Genomic DNA, 19,100 nt, shown 5'->3' with positions numbered 1-19,100 from the left:
CACAGCTGTTTTCAGCTGCTTGCCAGGGTCTCAAATGCTTCTGACCGAGGCCTGGAACTTCTGAAAATGTCTGAGGGACATTTTGAGTTCTGACACCTGAGTGCCCTGTTTCAAACCCCAGTGGCTCCCTGGGGGTGTTGCTGTGCCCAGGGAGGGGACACATAGTTCACTCCCAGTTCCTGCCCTCACCAGGGAAATGCTTTTTTCAGTCCCTGATGTAGAATGGATGTAAACACTGAAACCACGGCGGTCTGGCAGAACTTGTGAGGCCACCCACACCTGAAAATGAACAGTGTGAGGAAAAAACAATGGTAGAAATAGGAAATAATCTTTTAATGCATCCTGGGGAGTAAACAAAGGACTCTCTGGATTTAATTAGAGGTGACAATGACCAGCTGACGATGTTATCCATCATGTGTGAGTATGGGGACCCTACATGACAAGGAAGGATGGGAAGGTTGTCCAGCCCAGACCCTGGTCACCCTGCCAAAGTTCCTTTGCCAAAGCTATGTTATAGGGGATACTGTCAAAATCCCCTTCTATAGAGGGTTATCAGAGGTCTCTAAGAGCTCTTTTTTCGTAATACCTCAGGCTTGCAAGTGTGCAAATGTCTCATCTGAAGCTGAGGCGTGATCCTGCAGGCACAAGAGATGATCTGCCCCCAGATTCTCTTTGCTGGTCATGCCTCAGGTTTTAGCTGTTCTATTTTTCAGATTCTGCTTTAGTGCAGTTCTGAGCTTCATCTGAGGGGATGGTGAGCTCTGCACAGAGCAGGGAGACAAAACAATTCCTGCTCCAGCTGGGCACCAAGGACAAATGATCCAAATCTCAGTCCAGGAGCACAAACACCGTGGGCTGGAGAGAGAAAAACAAGCAGGATGGGACTGCCTGGGCTAAAGCTGGAATGGGACAATGAACTCCAAGGTGCCAATGGAGCAGAACTGATCCCAGGGAGAGCCCCCGGGAGCGCTCGTGCATTTTGGGACCATTTTGGTTCATTTGGGTGCAGCCCTGGCTGGGCTCTGGTGCTGCCCAAGGTGGATCCATGGAGGAGATCCTTTAATAAATCCCTGCTTTATTCTTTAACTCCCTGTTCTGGGGCAGCCTTCTCAAGGGGATATCTTTGGGATCATCCCTGGGGCAGTGAGGCTGTGGCAGCCTGGGGGTCACACACGCCACCAGTCACAAGCACGGGGGTGCAGCTCTCTGTTCACACCGTGGTGTTGGATGTCAGGATTGTGTTTAATTGAGTTTGGTTAATCAGCTGGGAGCAGCGGGCGCAGCGTCGTCAGGGAGAGGGGGTGTGAAGGGGCAGAGGCAGTGTGGGCATAAAAGTACTCTTCACCAGGAACTGTGGTGACAGGACGAGGAGTTATGGGTACACACTGAAACAGGGAAATGTAGATTAGATATTGAGAAGTTTATTGCTATGAGGATGGTGAGGCACTGGCAGAGGTTTCCCAGGGAGCTTGTGGTTGCTCCATCCCTGGACGTGCTCAAAGCAAGGTTGGATGGGGCTTGGAGCAACCTGGTTTAATGGGAGACATCCCTTCCCCTGGCACAGGATTGGAACGGGATGATCTTTAAGGTCCAATGCAGCCCCTTCACCTTCTATAAATAGATTAAAAGAGGTCACAGAGCCTCACTCCCAGGAGTTCATCAAGCACTGACACCCAGGGGATGTTACACATTGGCTGTGCCACACTCCCCTCACCGAGGCTGGGATGAGGATGGAAGGATGAGACCCCACGGATGGCGTGGAGGAGCTGCGGGGTGAGGGCGGTGGGATGTGTGGGATGGTGTGCCACACACCGGGATGGTGTGCCAATCCTGGGATGGTGTGCATGCCAGGATGGTGTGTCCAGGCTGGGATGGTGTGCCTCTAGCTGGGATAGTGTGCCACATGCTGGGATGTGTTCCCCACGCCGGGATGGTGTTCCCCAGGCCGGGATGCTGTTCCCCATGCCAGGATGATGTCCCCACACCGGGATAGTGTTCCCAGCCTGGGATGGTGTGCTGCATCCCGGGATGTGTTCCCCACGCCGGGACGATGCCCACGCCAGGATGTGTTCCCCACACCAGGATGTGTTCCCCACGCCGGGATGTGTTCCCCACACCAGGATGTGTTCCCCACGCTGGGATGTGTTCCCCACGCTGGGATGCATTCCCCACGCCGGGATGCTGTTCCCCACGCTGGGATGCATTCCCCACGCCGGGATGCTGTTCCCCACGCTGGGATGCATTCCCCACGCCGGGATGCTGTTCCCCACACCAGGATGCGTTCCCCACGCCGGGATGGTGTTCCTCATCCCGGGATGGTGCCCACGCCGTCCCGCCGCGGTGCCACGAGAGGGCAGCAGGGCCCCACGGACCGGCACGGCCGCGCTGCCCCGCGGACCGGGACCCGCCGGGAGGGACCGGGGGGCGAACCCGCGTCCCGAGCTCCGCGCTCGCATCCCGAGCTCCGCGCTCGCATCCTCAAAGCCCATCTCCTTCCACCCTCTGCCATGGGCAGGGACACCTCCCACTATCCCAGATTGCTCCAAGCCTCGTCCAGCCTGGCTTTGGGCACTGCCAGGGATCCAGGGGCAGCCACAGCTTCTTCAGTGCCAGGGCCTCCCCACCCTCACAGGAAAGAATTTCTTCCTGATAGCCCATCTAACCCTGCTCTCTGCCAGCCATTCCCTTTTGTTCTGCCCCATCCTTCCTGCACACATGGATGGATGTGCCCGACTCACTCCCCTGGACTCTGTGCCCACACCTTCCTTGCAGCCCCAGCAGTGTTTGCCCCCCGCTAACAGTGGGCATCATTAAATCTGTCCAAGCTCTTCATAGTCCTGCTGGCCACTGCACTGACAATATCTCAGTGCAGGAGAAATTCACAGGCAAACACATATATTGATTTTATTTCTAACTCCCTTTGGATGGATTTGCCAGCAAAAAGGGATTCCACCAGGTGACGAACAGGCAGCCTGTGTCAGTGGATAAGTCCTGGCCACAAGTCCCCACTGTCCTGCCTGTGGTGGCACTAGGTCTGTCCAGGGAAGGGTTCTGTATGGGGAAGGTGGACCAGAATTCCCTCTTCCTTGCACAAAATGCAAATCCCAAGTCTTAAGTCAAGCCCAGCTGAGCAGCCTGTTGGTGTTGGTGGGGTTAACCTGCTGAGCCTTTAGGAATCCCTACCTGGGTCTGTTCCCACTGTTCCCTCACAGCTCCAGCTGGAGAACCTTCTCCTGTCCTTGTTCCAAGCATTTCTGCTCTTCAGGAGATATCACATCCTACCCCTGATATGGCTGCATTCCTGTGGCAAGTGGAATGATTCCCAGTTTTGGGATGACTTGGGGATCTTTCGGAAGAGGTGTTGTATGAAATGCTGAGCCACTAGAAAAACCATCTTCTCCTGGGAGCTCTCAAGACAGGACAGTGCTCCAATACAAATTAGGCATTGTGCTGTTGTTTTTGTTGTAGTAGTGGTGTTACCCTGCTCCCTCATGTCCAGGCACCAGGAGGTGCTGCTGGTAATGCTGGAAGCATTTTCCCACATCAGCAACTGCTGCATCCCGAGCAGGGACCCCTTTGTGCAGGCACACACCTCGTGCTGTGGGATTGTAAAATCCTGGTGGAGCCCAGAAACTGAGCCAGGCACCCCAGCAGGCAAACAGTACCTCTGCACACTCTGTTCTGCTCATTCTCCCTTTCTTACACAAGGCCTGGTGCCTGGCTGTTATTTTATTTGTTTTGTGGTGGTAGTAGGTTTGTTTTCTCTGTGTGTTTTTGGTTTGTTTGTTTGTTTTTTAATCCATATTTCAGACAATCAAACCAATAACTCCTACAAGTTGCTGTGATATGTCCAATTGCATCTGAGGCTCTCTGCTCCCAAACAGATGTTGCCAGGGTTCAGCTGAGTTTGCCAGCAGGGTTGGTGACAGCATGTTTAGATTCAGGGGCTGATAAGGGATTAAATTCAGGGGCTGATAAGGGATCTCTGTATCCTCACTGCTGCAGCTGAGTCTCCTCCTCTTCCCAGAAAGGACCTTGGGAGCGTCCTGGCAGCAGTCACCTGCAAAGCCCTTCCCCAGGAGTGAAGCAGAGGCTTTGCAGGAGTGTCCTGGGAGGTTATCCTATTCTATATAGGTAATAAAAGCCAGGTTGAGCCTATAAGAACTTGTGGAGCTTCTCCAATTCACTGCTGAGCCCTCTCCTTGCATGCAGGGAGCTGAAGAGATAACCAAAACTCATGTCAGATGTAGGGCAGGGGGAAATTGAGGGACCCCAATCCCATCCTCCCAGGCTATAGTTGCAATGGCAGGTGCAGGTATATGTTTTAGAGTGAAAATACCACTCAGATTTAAAAACCTCCTCTGTGAGATGCTCCTAGTAGTGAATGGGGGATGTGGGTGGGATGAGAGGGAAGTACTGTGTCCAGCAAGGAAACCTCCAGCTTTCTAGGGATGAGGGGCCTGAGCAAGCAGATGAGGAGCATCTCCTCCTCACTGCCTCTCTCTGCCTCTGGAGGGGCTGGCTCACAAGCAGGGCGTGCTGCTGGTGCTCCCAGACAGGTTCCAATAGCAGAAATAGGGGGATTATTTTGTTAGAACTCTATGTAAGCACCCCAAACACATCCCACAAAAGCTACCAGGAATTGCCATCCAGTGCTGATGCCATCTAAGTGTTTGTCTGGATGAGAGCTGGCAATTTGACAATGAAGCCAGTTTCCCTCTGCTAACCCACATCCTATTTCATTTTCTTCTTCTGGAGCTGTACCCAGAGCCCTCGTACAAGGACACACCATGGATCTTTGTCAGTCTGCAAAGGAATCCTTCTCCCCAGTGCAGCTGGGATCTGTTCTAAAGAGGATTAACTGCAGACAGCCAATTCCACCTCAGCCATGAGCCTGCTCTGCTCACAGGTCTGCCATGAATCACCCAGCTTCGTGGTTAATCTGTCACTGAGCCCGTGGCTGCTGGGGAAGGGCAGCTGTTCTGCTCACAGTTTTCTACCTTACCTCATTTTCAGAGCTCTGGGCTTTCCCCTGTGCAGCTCCACCTGAGTGCTGCTACTCCTAAAAGGGATTTGTTCCCACTGGTTGGATTATAGCGATCTATAATTCTTAACTATAAGGTAAATAATTCAGAAGGAAGGTTTGATATCCTCTTGCCTGTCATAACTGATTCCAATGTCTTTTCAGCCCTGTGTTCATATCCTCCCTTAAAGTATGCTCCAAAACTTCCTTCTCCATGAAGGATCTCTAAAGCTGCTTCAGCTCTGCTGAAGGATCTTTGCAGCCCAGAAGTGTAATTATCTCCTTTCTCTTCTACGTGTACTTTAGTAGTGATGTTAGAAGATGCTCCTCCTACTGACAAGTAAGAAGAGGCTCGTGGTATCCCCCTATAAATTTCTTCTTTCTCTACCACCCTGTTTTTCAAGGCTTCGTGGCTTTCATTATGAGATTTGAAGTTGCCTGGAGCTGATAATCTAGAAAATAAACTCTCCAAGAAGCAGCCCCAACTCCTGTTTCCCATGTCTGTGTCTCCCTAGATGTTGAAACATCTCTCTACAACATTGTTTTAATTTATCTTAGCAACTGCTCCCCTTCTACTCCACTCAAACATGGGTTGGATGGAATTTGCTTGTTCTGCCCGTGACAGTTTTGATCCTGTGCACAGAAGTGTTCCCAGACAGCCAGACAGCAGGGAAGGGCTGTCCCTACCCTCGAGGGCTCTGGGAGTCATGAATGAATGCTGTTTGTTTGTATTTCCAAATGGCTTGTGCCTTGCCAGATCAGCTGCATGTCACTGCAGGCTGAGCGTGTTGAGACAGCCCTTGCTCCTCTTCACTCCTCTCAGGACTGGGAATTTGTTGCTGGAGGCAACATCCTTAAGATGAAGAAAGCCTTTTAGTCTGTAGGTCTGTCACCAAGATTATAAAAGTTGGGCCTTCTTGGGTCAACCCAGCTATAGACAAAGAATTGAAATGGAAGCGTGCAGGGCAGACACCGGAGTCGTGTCTCCTTTGCTCAAGTGTGATACTTCCCTTGGCCATAGCAAGGGTTTGGATGAACACAGAACAAAGTCAAGGTTCTCCAAGTTTATTGCCTCATGCTTAAGACCACCAGGAGGTTTCCCAGTGGGTTTCATAGGCCTGAATGTGTCCTGAAGGCAATGCTGGCAGTCTGGTTTTGGTAATGCTTCCATCTATTCCCCATGCAGTGAGCTTGTTCTCATACCTGCTTTTCCCCACTGCCAAGAGGCTCCATCCTTCAATGTAGTCCTTTTGCAGCCTCTTTGGAAGCATTTCACTGCCCTGGATGATGTATCACCCACAAGAGTGACCTGAGGACCACAAGGACTAGAGGGGGCTGGTGTTAGGGTGGGGATAAAGGGCATTCAGCTCCCTGGCCTGGTCCCTTTGGGGATGTTTCTCTTTGGCAGAGAAGATACACTGAGGTGATTTTGTCTCATTTTGGAGCACAGAAAGTGGATATGAAAAGCCAGGGAATCTCAGAAACACGGTAAGCTGGACAAGACAAACGCAGATCTGAACCAATGTGGTTAATCAAGCATTCTCTCTTTATTCAAGATAAGGTGGCAGTTTATATAAGCTTCTACATAGTTTACAAAAACAAAGACACTCTGATTGGTAGGCTAACATTGTTTACCTTTTCCTTAAAACGGCCTACACCTTACACTATAAAACCTATACTAATTCACACCCAGACAACCCAGTGGTCCCCATCACACCTTAAGACTATTTCTATCTGCGCCACAAGCTCTGAATTTCTAACTGTGTCAGAGGCGTGAAGGCCCACAATGCCCAAATCTGAGGCCTAGACTGGAGTAGCTCAAATTTCATAACTCATGTCCTCTTTCTCTCAAAAATTCTGCAACAGATATGCAAGTTAGAAAAAAGAAGAACAAGAGTTAGAAAAGAGAAGACCAATCAGTTCTATCAGTTTAGATGTGCTTGTTTGGAAAAGCTCACACTTCCAAGGAGTGACGTGCAAGTCCTGTTTTTCTCCTTCTCTCTTTGACCTGTCTTTTTTTCCTTCTCCCACCTGACCTACACCTTCAGCAGCTGCATTTATCCTGGCTGCAGCAGAGTTTGGCTTTGGGAAGAGGCCTGCGCTGAGATTTGTTTAACACTGTTTGGTTTCTTCCCTCTCCCTAACCCAGAAACAACTGAGCTTGGCAACAAGAAGGAGCTGAAATCCATGCCCTTCATCACGTACCTGTCGGGCCTGCTGACAGCGCAGATGCTGTCGGATGACCACCTCATCTCGGGCGTGGAGATTCACTGCGAGGAGAAGGGGCGCTGCCCGGCCACCTGCCACCTGTGCCGCCGGCCCGGCAAGGAGCAGCTCAGCCCCACCCCGGTGCTGCTGGAGATCAACAGGGTGGTGCCTCTGTACGCCCTGATCCAGGACAACGACACCAGGGAGGTGAGTGAGCCTGGGACGGGCCAGCCCCACCTCTGGGACCTCACTCAGTCCCCTCCTGTCGGAATCTGAGGTATTGATGATCCCAAGATTGTAAAAGTCTTTGTCTTTCTGCCCCGCTGCCAAAGAAGAAGCCATAATTCGTTTGTGCTGTTTCAAGGTTGTTTATTCTGTTTATCTCTAACATGTTCTGCTGCCCTGCCGCAGCTCTGTCCTGCAGGGCAGCGTGTGGGGCTCTGCCCTCAGTGGGATGGTACAAACATTAAATACCAGAAACTACCTGTGCTGGATTTACAATAACGTGCCAATATCTGTCACCTACGTTGGACAGTGTGTCCCCAGCCTGAACCAACAGAAAAATGCCAACACCACAGTGAAACATGGAGGGCATGAAGAAGGAGAAAAAGGACAAGGCACACCCAATTTCCTCCATCTTGTCCCCTTTGGACCCCTCATCTAGAATCCTAAAATTTTACTTTTGCACCCATGCCACACTTAATTATTACTCATATCAAACACTCAGAGCTTGTAATTCATCCTGTAAGACTGAAAACTCTTTTCCATGGACAGAGATCACAGACAGTGTCTCTGGGGGCTCTGTCCAGGGGGGTTCCTGAGCCCTGCCAGGGTCCCAGACCTGCCAGGGCAGCCAGAGGGAAGCTCTGGATTCCCACACCCTCTGAGATCCCCTCTGCAGGTTCCCTGAAGCGAGGTGGGTGTTTTCATGTGTGGGATGGTGGCAGTGGTGGAGCTGGCAAGTCCTGCTGCCCACAGCCCTCTCAGACCTGCATCTCCCTGCCTTCAATAGGTTCAGGGCAATTCCATAAGCAGCCAAGGCCACAGTCATTCCCAGTGTCCCTGCTGGTGTGCAGGATGTGTCCTGTGGAGAGGTCTCAGGAGCCGAGCACCAGCTCAGTGCTCCAAGGTCCAGGACATCCCTGTTTGAGGGTGGCCAAAGGCCTTCAGGGCTCCAGTGTGGCTTTGCAGAGGTGCAGAGGAAGGGAAGAACTATCCCCTTGGGACAGTCCCACAGCCACAGGAGGTCCCTGGTACTACAGGAGAGACCAGCCAGGCTGGAGGTCACTGGTCCCTGGGGCTGGGCTCCTGCAAGAGCTTCAGTGTTAATCCTGTGGAGATTGAGTTCCCACTTTCTCTGTTCACTGCCACTCCGCAGCCCTCTGACCTCAATCTCAAGGCCAGAAATGACACCTTAAAGTCACCTATTGGCACTGAGCCTGTACTTGACTGGGATGTCTGAAGTGAGCCAGCGTGTGGGTGGGCTGCAGGTCAGGAAACACACCTGGCACGTGGAGGTGTGATCACCAGGAATGGTGCTTCATCCCCTTCCCACATCCATGGGGGAAGAGTCCTCATGCTTTTCCCACCACCCAAGTGTCTGGGTACTGTCTCTGGGGACTGTCACTCCGTGCCTACCTCTTGATCTGGTTCCTGCTTTCCCATCTACCAACCCTCTTGGTCCTTGCATGAAGCCATGCCTGACTTCCACACTTCAGTTCACCTCTCTTTCTGTGTCTTCTCCTCAAACCCCCTTTCTCCCACTACGTGTCCTTCCTGCATTCTTTCCCCAGCCACCCCTGCTTTTCCTGCTGGGCAGTTCTTGTGTAGAGGTTGGCCTGCTGTTGTCAGCGTGCCCAGGGCAGAGCTGGGATGAGGCACTACAGGGAGAGCAGCGGGAAAGCTGCCTGAAGGTTTCCTTCAGGCAAGAAAGATGTGCTTCCCAGCAGCAATCTGCAGGAAAACATTCTTTTAGGGATACAAGAGGTAGGTTAGCCAGCAAGGAGGGGATAACAGTGAAGAGCCCAGCAGGATCTGAATGATTTCCATGGACCCACCTCACCACCCGCGCTTCTTCCTCCTCCTCTTCCTCCTCAGCTGTCCCCTCAGTCCTACCAACACTGCTGGGCTCACTTGGGGCGCCTCCTTGTCCTGAGGAGCTGTAGTCTGTTCCCCCAGCAGCCTCCCTTCCTCCCTGCTCCCCTCCCTCCCCTGCTCCCCTGGCTCCATCCAGGGCTGGCCCCATCAGCTGCAGCTGGAGCTCAGCCCGCATTGTGCTTTCTGCTGAGTGCTGGGAAAAGCAGAGAACAAACAACACCCCAACCAAAGCAGAGACACCCCAGCACTATTCCCTGGGGTTGTGCTCCCTGCATCGCTCCTCCTCGTCCACCTGCTGGCCCAGGGGTGGAGGGGCATGCCCTGGGAGCCTGTCCCTGCCTGAGGATGCTGTGTCTGCTCCCCCCTCAGCCCAGGAGCTGGGGTAAGAGGTGACAGGGTGAGGGCTCTGGGCAGCTGCAGGGTGGAGGGGGATGCTGCCAGAGCTGGCAGTGAGCAGCACATGCCAGGACAGGTCACTTTGTGCCATCCACGGTGCAAGGTGCTGGGCTGGGCAGCAGGTGGGATCATTCTGTCTTGTCTTACCACCCCCTCCTTAGCTGGGTCTGGTTGTTTCAGCTATAGGCTTCTCTTGACAGCAGGTTCTCTCATCCCTTCCTCCCACAACCCATCCCAGACCATCCCCATCCTTGCTCCAGCAGGACACAAGGGAGTGTTTTCTGCATTCCCTGCCCCTACTTCTCTTTCCTAGTCATTCCCATTCTCTCAGCATTAATCCCTCGTGTTGCATCAGCTCCATCACTTTCCCCTTCTTGCTTATTTCTGATGGGCTGTCCTGCTCACTCCATCCCTTCACCCCAGCTTGTTTCTCCCCCTTCTCTCCACCAGCTTCTCTCCTCTCTCCTGCAGGATTCCCTCCCTCTCCCTCTCCCTCTCCCTCTCCCTCTCCCTCTCCCTCTCCCTCTCCCTCTCCCTCTCCCTCTCCCTCTCCCTCTCCCTCTCCCTCTCCCTCTCCCTCTCTTGCTATCCTTGGCACCACAAGCAGGGACAAATCCTTCAATTCCTGAAGGCTGAACTCCACCACTGCTGAGGAACTCGCTGCCACCTCGGCACAAACCTTGGTTCTCCACACTGGAGGTTTGTCCAGGCAGTCTGGGCTGCCTCTCTGGAGGAAGTGGAGCTCACGGGGGCCGTGTCCCTGTCCTGGACAGGATGGTTTGGTGTGGGGTCAGTGCTGCCTCTCTGAAAAGGTGCCCCCATCCTTTTGTGGCACCATGAGCTCAAGCACGATGGATGCTCACGGAGGGCAGGGGCATTGTCTTTCCCTCACCTTCCCCTGGGACCAGGGAGGGTTACCATGAAAGAGAAAGGGATTTTGGGGTGGTAAGGAGCTGCCACCACCACGGGGACATCAGCCTGTCAACCAACACTCATCAGAGAGCCAGAACACCACTGAGTTTAAACTGTGACCATGCTCTGTGCACTGAGAGGCTCCCACAGGTCGTGTCCCACCAGGAGCATCCCATGTACCATCTGGGTGATGAAACACCCATTCTCAGCACCAAACAGAGGCCAGGGGTGCCCCAGGCACTGCAGAGTGGCGTTCTCCTGTGCCATAAATAGGATTTGCACTTGCCTGGGCTGAACCAAGTGTAGCATCTCCAATCCTGAGTGCTCCATTGCCTGCTTTTCTCCCTTCATGTAGATGATTCTCAATCAATACAGCGAGTGCTGACCTTAGAGGAACTGCAGGCACATCCCAACTCTCCTGTAGTGTTAAAAAAACAATAATTGTAAACATGGTTCTCTTTGCATACGTGTCCACAAAGGCAGTGCTGTACAGGCAGATAACAAGGTCATTAACGAGGTGGATATTGACTTCTCTAAACTTGACTGAAAGTTTTCCTTTATAAGCTGAGCAGCAAAGATTAAGCAAAACAGGTAAAGACATTTTGCCCTCTTCAGCATGTGTATTTTTTTAATAGGTTTGTCTTTTCATCTGCCTTAGTGCAGTGAGTTATGAACTTTTTTAAATTTACAGCTACAGCCCTGTCCAAGGCCGTGTTCTCGGTTGCTGATGACCTTGCCAGACTCTTAAATGCTGGGGTTTCAGTTTCCATGCTGGGTGTCTGCTGTGGACTGATTTGTGATATTTCTTTGTGTGCATCTTTGATTTCAGCTAAAACTGACCATTTCCAAGCAGGAGATGAGGTGAAAATATATTACTTTGCCCATGTGAAATGAGTTAAAAAACTCTTTATTTCCATGTCAGTGGGAATTGCTGTTTTCTTCTTGCTTTGAAGCAAGGGCCTGAAATGTAAAGGGCTCCAGGAGTTTTGCCTTTTGCTGTCCAGGGAGAATTTGTCCAGAGGAAATGTCCTCAAGGTAACTCTCAGCTCTGAGGTTGTGATCTGTCCTCCCAGCTCAGCTCCAGCACTACTCCTGCTCCCAGCAGTGGGGAGAACCAATCTCAGTATGAGGAAAAGTATCAGGCCCCTCTTTTCCTTCTTGTACGCAGTGAGAACTGTGGACTGAGATCCTGCCAGGAGTTTCTTTGTTTCCCCCTGTGGTTTAATAGTGCTGGTTGAAGAATTTGCACCATCACTGGTCACTGCAGCCTGGCTGGGGACTGTGGCAGTGCTGGAGCATGCCAGGGTGAAGGAGATGTCTTTGGAGGTTCAAGCAGCTCTGGAAGGGCTTTGCTGAATGTCTTTTCTGTAGCTGTGACACTGGTGTGGCTGTGGGTGGCAGGTTTGACAGGAAGGACTGTTTGCTGGAGCAGAGGCAGTGCTGGAGTCCCCCCTGCACCACTCCTGGTCACCTGGTGGGATCCAGCTGATCCAAGTATTCCACAGGACCATTGCTGCCAAAGCTCCTCAGTCTGAGTGCTCACACTGGGACTTCAAAAGGTGTAAAGAGACAGAGAAGCTGTGACCTTGGCTGTCATCTCCCAGGGACTTCTCTGGAGCTCTGTGGATCCTGCAGCAGTTTTGATCGATGCCAGCACCTCTCTTCTGCTTCCTTTGTGCTCTGCAGCAGTGCAGACACCACAGTGGTCTCTCCACATGAAGCTGGAGGAGATTCTCCACAGTGTCAGTGGCTGGCCATGCCCAACAGCAAAGAGCTCCTTTCTGTGGTGGAGCTTTCTGCTGGCAAAATGCTCTCAGCACCTCAAGGGCTGGATGCTGTGAGTGCATGTGGTGGGAGAGAAGAGAGAGACGGTGACCCCAGGTGCTTTCCCTTTGGGAAACGTCCTAGAGTCAAAGAGAAGAGCTGCTCCTCACCCCAGTTAGAGTCCCCCCAGGTTATGGTGTCTTTCCTCCTCCACCTTAAATATACTTCTGCCATCCCCACAGGGTGGGCACCGTCTTTCTGACTGCCCAGCACAGCCCTGGAGTGCACCCAGAGGCACAGACTGAGGGTGAGAGCACAGGTGTGCATGATCTGCAAACGTCCTTGTCCCTTACAGGAAGGCAGAGAATGCTTCCCCCCTCTCCCCTGCTTCCCCCATCCCCTCCCAGGAGCATCCTTGACAGGGATGCATGTGTGCATGGCCAGAGCCACGGGGCAGCCACGGCCAGTGGAGAGGAGAAAAGGCAAGGTATGCTAGGCAGTGTGGTCCCTCCTGTTCATGGTATGTTCATTTTCCCCCAAAAAATCCTGAAACAAGCTTCTGTGGAGCAGCTCAGCCAGCTGCAGAAATGCTTAGAGGGTGGTGTGGTGAGGGGGGTGTGGAGAAGGGAGGCAGGAGAGATCAATCTTGCTCCTATTGGGAAATGGACTCAAACTCCTGCTGTGTGTATTTAAGGAGACAAATGGATGTGGAGCCTGGATTTTTAGGAGACCCCTAGGACCTTGCTTTAATTCGAAAATTGAGTAATCTCAGCATTTGCTGCAGCCATGGCCTCCTCACGGCACACATGGTGTGGGGGCTTGCCGGGGGGCACATCCCTGTGCTGCTGGCCACACTGGCCTCAGCAGGAGCCCAGAGCGTGCCTGGAACCCTGGCAGGGTTCTTGGAGACAGCTTCTTCATGTGCTGGGGGTCACCAGCTCAGATGACAAGTGAGACTGGAGCAAAAGTCCCCATTTTTTCTCCCCACTCCTTGCCAAGGAGCCATCTCCTGCAGAGCAGAGCACGGCCACCTCTGTCCGGTGTCCCCAGGCTGGCAGGCTGTTTTTAGCTAGGGTGAAAGGTGTCCCCGAGGCCAAGGGCTCAGTTTGACCCCAATCCAGCCCCGATGGCAGAGCTGCTGGAGGACAGCAGCGTCCCCAGAGCAGCCCCTGAAGCCTTGGGGAGACACAGACTGATTTCTTCTTCCACTGCCAAAGCTGGCAGGGAGCCTGGGCCAAAGGGGACAGTGTTTTTGTGGTTGAGATGAGTTTTTTGGTTTGGTCTGGAGTATGTTTCTTTTTATTTGTTGTTGCTTTGTTTTAATACCTGCTAATTGGCCTTTGTCCTCCTCCTCTGGCCCTGGAGCATCGTGCTGCACTCCAGCCCGCATGCAGCTTGCCTTTCCCGGGAAGAATGGCAGCGTTGTCGTGCCTGGCCCGGGCTATAATGGGGAGCTCTGTGCCGAGGTGTGAGCCCAGCCTCGCTGCAGTGCTCAGGGCTCTCATTTCCCCTCTGATTTCCCAGGTTTTACAGCGTCCTCTGCCGCTCCCTCGGATCCTGTTATTCTGTAAATAACAGAAAGCAGGATGCTGCCCGCCTCGGGTCCCTCCCAGCACCCTGAGCTACCCAGAGGACACTGATGGCCCTTTCCAGGATGAAGGGCTGGTGATGCTGCTCCCGGGGAGAGGCAGCCAGAGGCAGGGAGGGTGTGAACAATACAGGATGAGATCATCTGCCAACAGCAAAACTTCATCCTCCTTTGCTGTGAACCTGGAACAGCAAACCTTCATCTTCCTTTGCTGTGAACCTGGAGCAGCAAACCTTCATCCTCCTTTGCTGTGAACCTGGCCTTTCAGACATGAACTGCATGATCCTGGAAAGAGTCTCTGGCCTGGGAAACCCTTAGCTTTCATCCCCTTTTTTTTTGTTTTTCTTCCCCTTTCCAGAGTTAGCTAGACTAAGGAGTGGCATTTACCTCCTGTGGACAGCACTGAGCACTGCTGGAAGGGCATGGAAGGCTTTCCCTCCAGCCACCCTGCCATGCTGGTAGCATCCTGTTCAGGCTGTGAAAGCCCTTCTGGAGCCTCCATCCTCCTGCCTGTGCCTGAGGGAAGGTGGTGGTGGCATGCAGGGCCCATCTCCATCCTGCCAACAGGAAAGGACAGGATGTGTCTGTTTGCTGCCATGTCCCTGGACATGGGATGGAGCCTGTATGCTGCCATGGCTCAGCCTGCTTCTGCACTTCTTCTCTCCTTCTGCATTGAGAAGAACAAAAAATCAAATAGAGATTGGGAAATCAGTGCAAAATCCAAAATGAATCTAAGTTCCAGCTTCCAGATCATCTCCACTTATCCGCAGCACATCTCTGTCCAGCCTACATGTTCACCTGGGGTTATTTTAATCTCCCTGTATTTCCTTTTAATTTTTTCCAGAAACAGAGATGTGCATCCTAGACTCAGTGAGCTAGATTTTCATGTCACTGTCAGCCATGGAGAAGACCAGATATCCACAGACAAGCACCCAACCCTTCCCAGTATCCCATCTGCAAACACCAGCCCTGTGTGCGTGCTGAGTCCTGCAAATGCTGATCTGAAAGGCTCCTTCATGTCCTATCACTTTCCCCTCCTGGGATGTCAACAGACAAACCACAGTTAGGAATAACTTAATGCTTCTCCCTCCATCAGCCAGGTCTAACAGAGGACAAAGGAAGTGTTCTTCTCTATTCTGTTACAGAGTGTCTCAGCTATAAAATGGGGCCAAATGGCCTCCCCCTGAGCACAAATAACAACAGGAGAAAGATCCATATGCAATCCAGTGTAGGATAAATGTGCTTAGCTGATCGTTTGTTTCCCTAATATTTTTTTTATGAATAGGCTTAGCTTATGGTAAGATGGGACTTTATGGTCCTGTAAGTCTTGCTTGTGTCAAAACAAATGAACTAGCCATCCTAGGGGGGAACTATCAATCCAATATATGTGTGTGCATGGGTGTGGGGAATCAGACCTATTATACCTTTAAGAGCAAATTAGATGCTGTTCCTATGATTCATAAAGCTATATATCTAATGGCATGACTCGTCATCTAGAAAATAAACGTTTCGAGCCAGTTTCTCATCTCATAAATTTCCCCTCTGGCACCGAAGGACATAAACTAAATGGGCTGACTCACAGTGAAACAATACAATTTGGATACTTTTAAATGAGAGATAAAATTGCCTTAGGGCACGGAGGGGTGTTGGGGTCCCGGGGCGTGGTTGGCAAGCACAGGACAGTGCACTGGGGGCCACTGCCATTCCCAGCAGATCAGTCACTCCTGGGAAGCCCTTCATGATTCCACACCCTCGTGGGCCTGTGGAAACATGACCACCATGATGGAACACCCAAAGTGGAAGTGGTCGTGTTTGGGATGGACTCGTGTGGATGCTGTCTCCTGGCAGGGAGGAGAGCACTCGCTGCACATCCTGAGCACGGCAGGGAAGGACAGGACCAAGGCAGGAGGGGAAGGTGGTTCTCAGCCACCCTGTGAGTTCATTCCCACCTGAAGCTCTCCCAAAGGCTGCAGCTTCCCATGGGATGGATCTCAGCACCTTCACTGCATCCTTGTCCATCGCTCGTGGTCCTCCTGTGCCACTGGGCTCCTTGTTTGGGTGGCAGCTGCCATTCCCTTCTTCTGTGTGATCTTACCCATTTCTGCTCCCCATCTATTTGCTCTTGATGCTTCCCCAGCCCTCAACATGCACTTCCCAGCACCAGTGGGAAAATCCCAAGAGCCACTGTCTTGAAACTCCACTGGAAAGCAAGAAAAGTCATAGAATCCCAGAATCATTTAGGTTGCAAAAGACCTCCACTACCGAGTCCAACCTATAACCAATCACCCCCTTGTCACACCACAGCATTAGGGCGTCATTTAGTTGTGTCTTGAACACCTCCAGGGATGGGGACACCACCACTTACCTGAGCAGCCCCTTCCAATGCCTGACCACCCTTTCCATGGAGAAATTCCTCCTGATTTCCAACCCAAACCTCCTCTGGCCCAGCCTGAGCCGTTCCCTCTCCTCCTGTCCCTGTTCCCTGGAGCAGAGCCCGACCCCCCGGCTGTCCCCTCCTGTCAGGAGCTGTGCAGAGCCACAGGGTCCCCCCTGAGCCTCCTTTTCTCCAGGCTGAGCCCCTTCCCAGCTCCCTCAGCCCCTCCTGGTGCTCCAGCCCCTTCCCCAGCTCTGTTCCCTTCTCTGAACACGCTCCAGCCCCTCCACATCCTTCCTGCCATGAGTGGCCCAGAGCTGGACTCAGCACCCCAGGGGTGTAGCCCCACCAGTGCCCAGCCAGAGGGACAAGGCAGGGACAAGCCCTGGCTGCCTGGCTCTCCCAGCCTGGCCCTGGCATGAGTCAGGACAGCGGCAGGAGCGGGCAGGGGTGGCTGTGCCCCCAGTAACCTGGTTAGGGGGTGGACGTGTGCTCGCCCTAATGAGCTCAGCATCCATCCCCTAACCTCGTTTGTGTGCAGGGTGACACAAGGCAGATGACAGCTGGGCACCTGAAGCATTTAATTAAAACCTGTGCGAGGCTGGGCAGGCAGAGCAAGGGGGATTGCTCATCCAGCTAAGTGCTAAACAGCAGGATACAAGAAAAACAAGGAATTGACTACTGGGTTTGCTAAAGGGCATGGATGGGGTGGGTGGGGTTCCTTTCCTAAATCGGGGATGTGCAGGGAGGAGCTGGTTGGGGGACAGGGAGGGGGTGTGCAGAGTGACAGGGGCTGGGGGACAGTGGGGCAGTGTGACAGTGCAGCTCTCCCCAGGATCACCCACATTTATCTTCCCCTGCAGTGCCTGTCTGTGCACACAGGGACCCTCAGCAGAGGGCATTTATCTTGCTCCTAGGGAGAGCACATGCTTCCCCATCCATCTGCACACATCCTTTGCTGTTCCTTTCCTGCACGGACCCGCTGCTCTCTCTCTCTCTCTGGTGTGTCTGCATCCATTTATCTGGGTGTCAGATAAACTCCTCTCTTCATCCCTCTCTGCAATTACTTTGGATGTCCTTTCCAGCCTAGCACTTAAATTACTTTCTAAAGAACAGGGTAAAATAATGTCACATTTTCTTTCTTTCACCTGTTCGTTCCTTCCTTGGGTTTTGGTGTTTTGGTTTTTTTTTTTTTTTTTCCCATTTTTTCCATCTGGAACAGTCTCATTTTGTAAATGCCCTGGAAGCAGAAAATTTTGCAGACGCAAGAACCTTGAGGCGCCTTGTTAAAGGTGCTGGGGGTGTTTGGGGAGAGCGACAAAACCCCAGACAATGGGAGCCCTGACGTCAGGCTCTATTTATACCTCCTCCTTTCAGAAACCTCCCTGGGATGGCGCTTTTCCTAGAGTTTTCTGCTCAGTGCTGCTGCCTGAGCTGTCCCTGCGCTCCTCAAAGGGCACAGATTTATTTCCAGGCATACCCTTGCAGCACAGGCCGTATCACCAGGGCCAGGCTTCCGCAGGCAACTTGTCATGGGAAGAACAGTGTTGCCACAAGTAAGGCTGCTCCATGTGGATGAGGACCTGTGGAGGTGTTTCAGCTCCCAAATGTGCCTCTTGAAAGGTCAAAAGCATTACAGAGCTTTGTTCTAGTGGCTGGTGTTTTGATGTTCTGATTATTCTAGATGGGTGTTGTGGCTTTGCAGGGTTGGATGGTGGCTCTGTGTGTGTGAAGGAGATGTTTTTGAGACTGGAGGTTTAATTCCAGGTTAAGGGGAGTGGGAGAGACCACCATAAATCCATGTGGTCCAAACTACAGCAGGGTATGGAGTGAGGGATGCACCATCAGCAAGCACCACGAACACAGCAGGGACACTGAGGGCTGAGACCTGGAGGGCTTTGCCAATTCTGACCACAGTTATTATTCCAGGGATTCATTGGTATTATTAGGAGCTGCCAGGGTGGCTCCTGGGGACATCCTGCAAGTATTTGCCAGTTTTTTTTTTTTTTTTCTTTCCAGATACTGCTGTTTTGCTTGTGAGTGTTCCTTAGACAAGTGAATAAAGCAGCAGTTTGCTTGCAGGAGGGTGCTTTGTGTGAATAACAAACCTGTGAGAAGGATGGAAGGGGTCTGGTGTTGTTGGGAATTTGGGCATTACAGAAGCAGCTGGGCAGAAGGGCACAGGGAAGAGTGGAAGAGTTTCAAACACAACAGCAGTGTGCAGGTGCTGTGTGTATTCTGTTCACTGTCACAGAGGGACTTATGCTCCTGCTTCTTCAGGCAGCTCAGTCCTCCCCCACAGGACATCCCCATCCCCGCTCCAAAAGCATTCAGGGATGGACCAGCACCACTCAACACATGGGAGTTGGACCCAGGGAGGTGAAGGGCATGCCCAGGGCCATGCAGAGAGGTCATGGCAAAGCTGGGGAGGACACACTCCCCCATCCCACCCCGGATTTCCCCATCCCAGGGCTCTGCACGCTTCCCACGGTGCTCAGCCCCGAGCTGAGCCAGATTTCACTGAGTCTTCAGCACACATGTTCACGCTTTTTGTTCTCACATCAGGCCTTCAAGGGAGCCCTGATGAGCTCATACTGGTGCTCTGGGAAAGGTGATGTTATCGAAGACTGGTGCAGGTGCGACCTCAACGCCTTCGATGAGAACGGACTCCCGAACTGCAGCCCTCTCCCTCCGCCTGTGTACGTATCCCTGTGGGCCCTCCAGGCATCACCAGCCCC

General features: G+C 52.4%; 1 protein-coding gene across 1 annotated transcript in view; it reads left to right on the top strand.

Annotated features, from left to right (window-relative positions):
- ASTN2 (astrotactin 2) overlaps window positions 1-19,100 on the top strand; it is a 336,891-nt gene that overhangs the window by 236,415 nt on the left and 81,376 nt on the right. Inside the window, exons 17-18 of the mRNA XM_030286868.4 lie at window positions 7,173-7,438; window positions 18,928-19,061. Of these exons, the coding sequence (XP_030142728.2) occupies window positions 7,173-7,438; window positions 18,928-19,061 (400 nt within the window). The remainder of the gene's footprint in view (window positions 1-7,172; window positions 7,439-18,927; window positions 19,062-19,100) is intronic.

Source organism: Taeniopygia guttata, chromosome 17 (assembly GCF_048771995.1).
Source record: "Taeniopygia guttata chromosome 17, bTaeGut7.mat, whole genome shotgun sequence".
NCBI classification, from domain to species: domain Eukaryota; kingdom Metazoa; phylum Chordata; class Aves; order Passeriformes; family Estrildidae; genus Taeniopygia; species Taeniopygia guttata.
The sequence above is the reverse complement of the archived record's forward strand: the minus strand, read 5'-3'. Positions and strand labels throughout refer to the sequence as shown.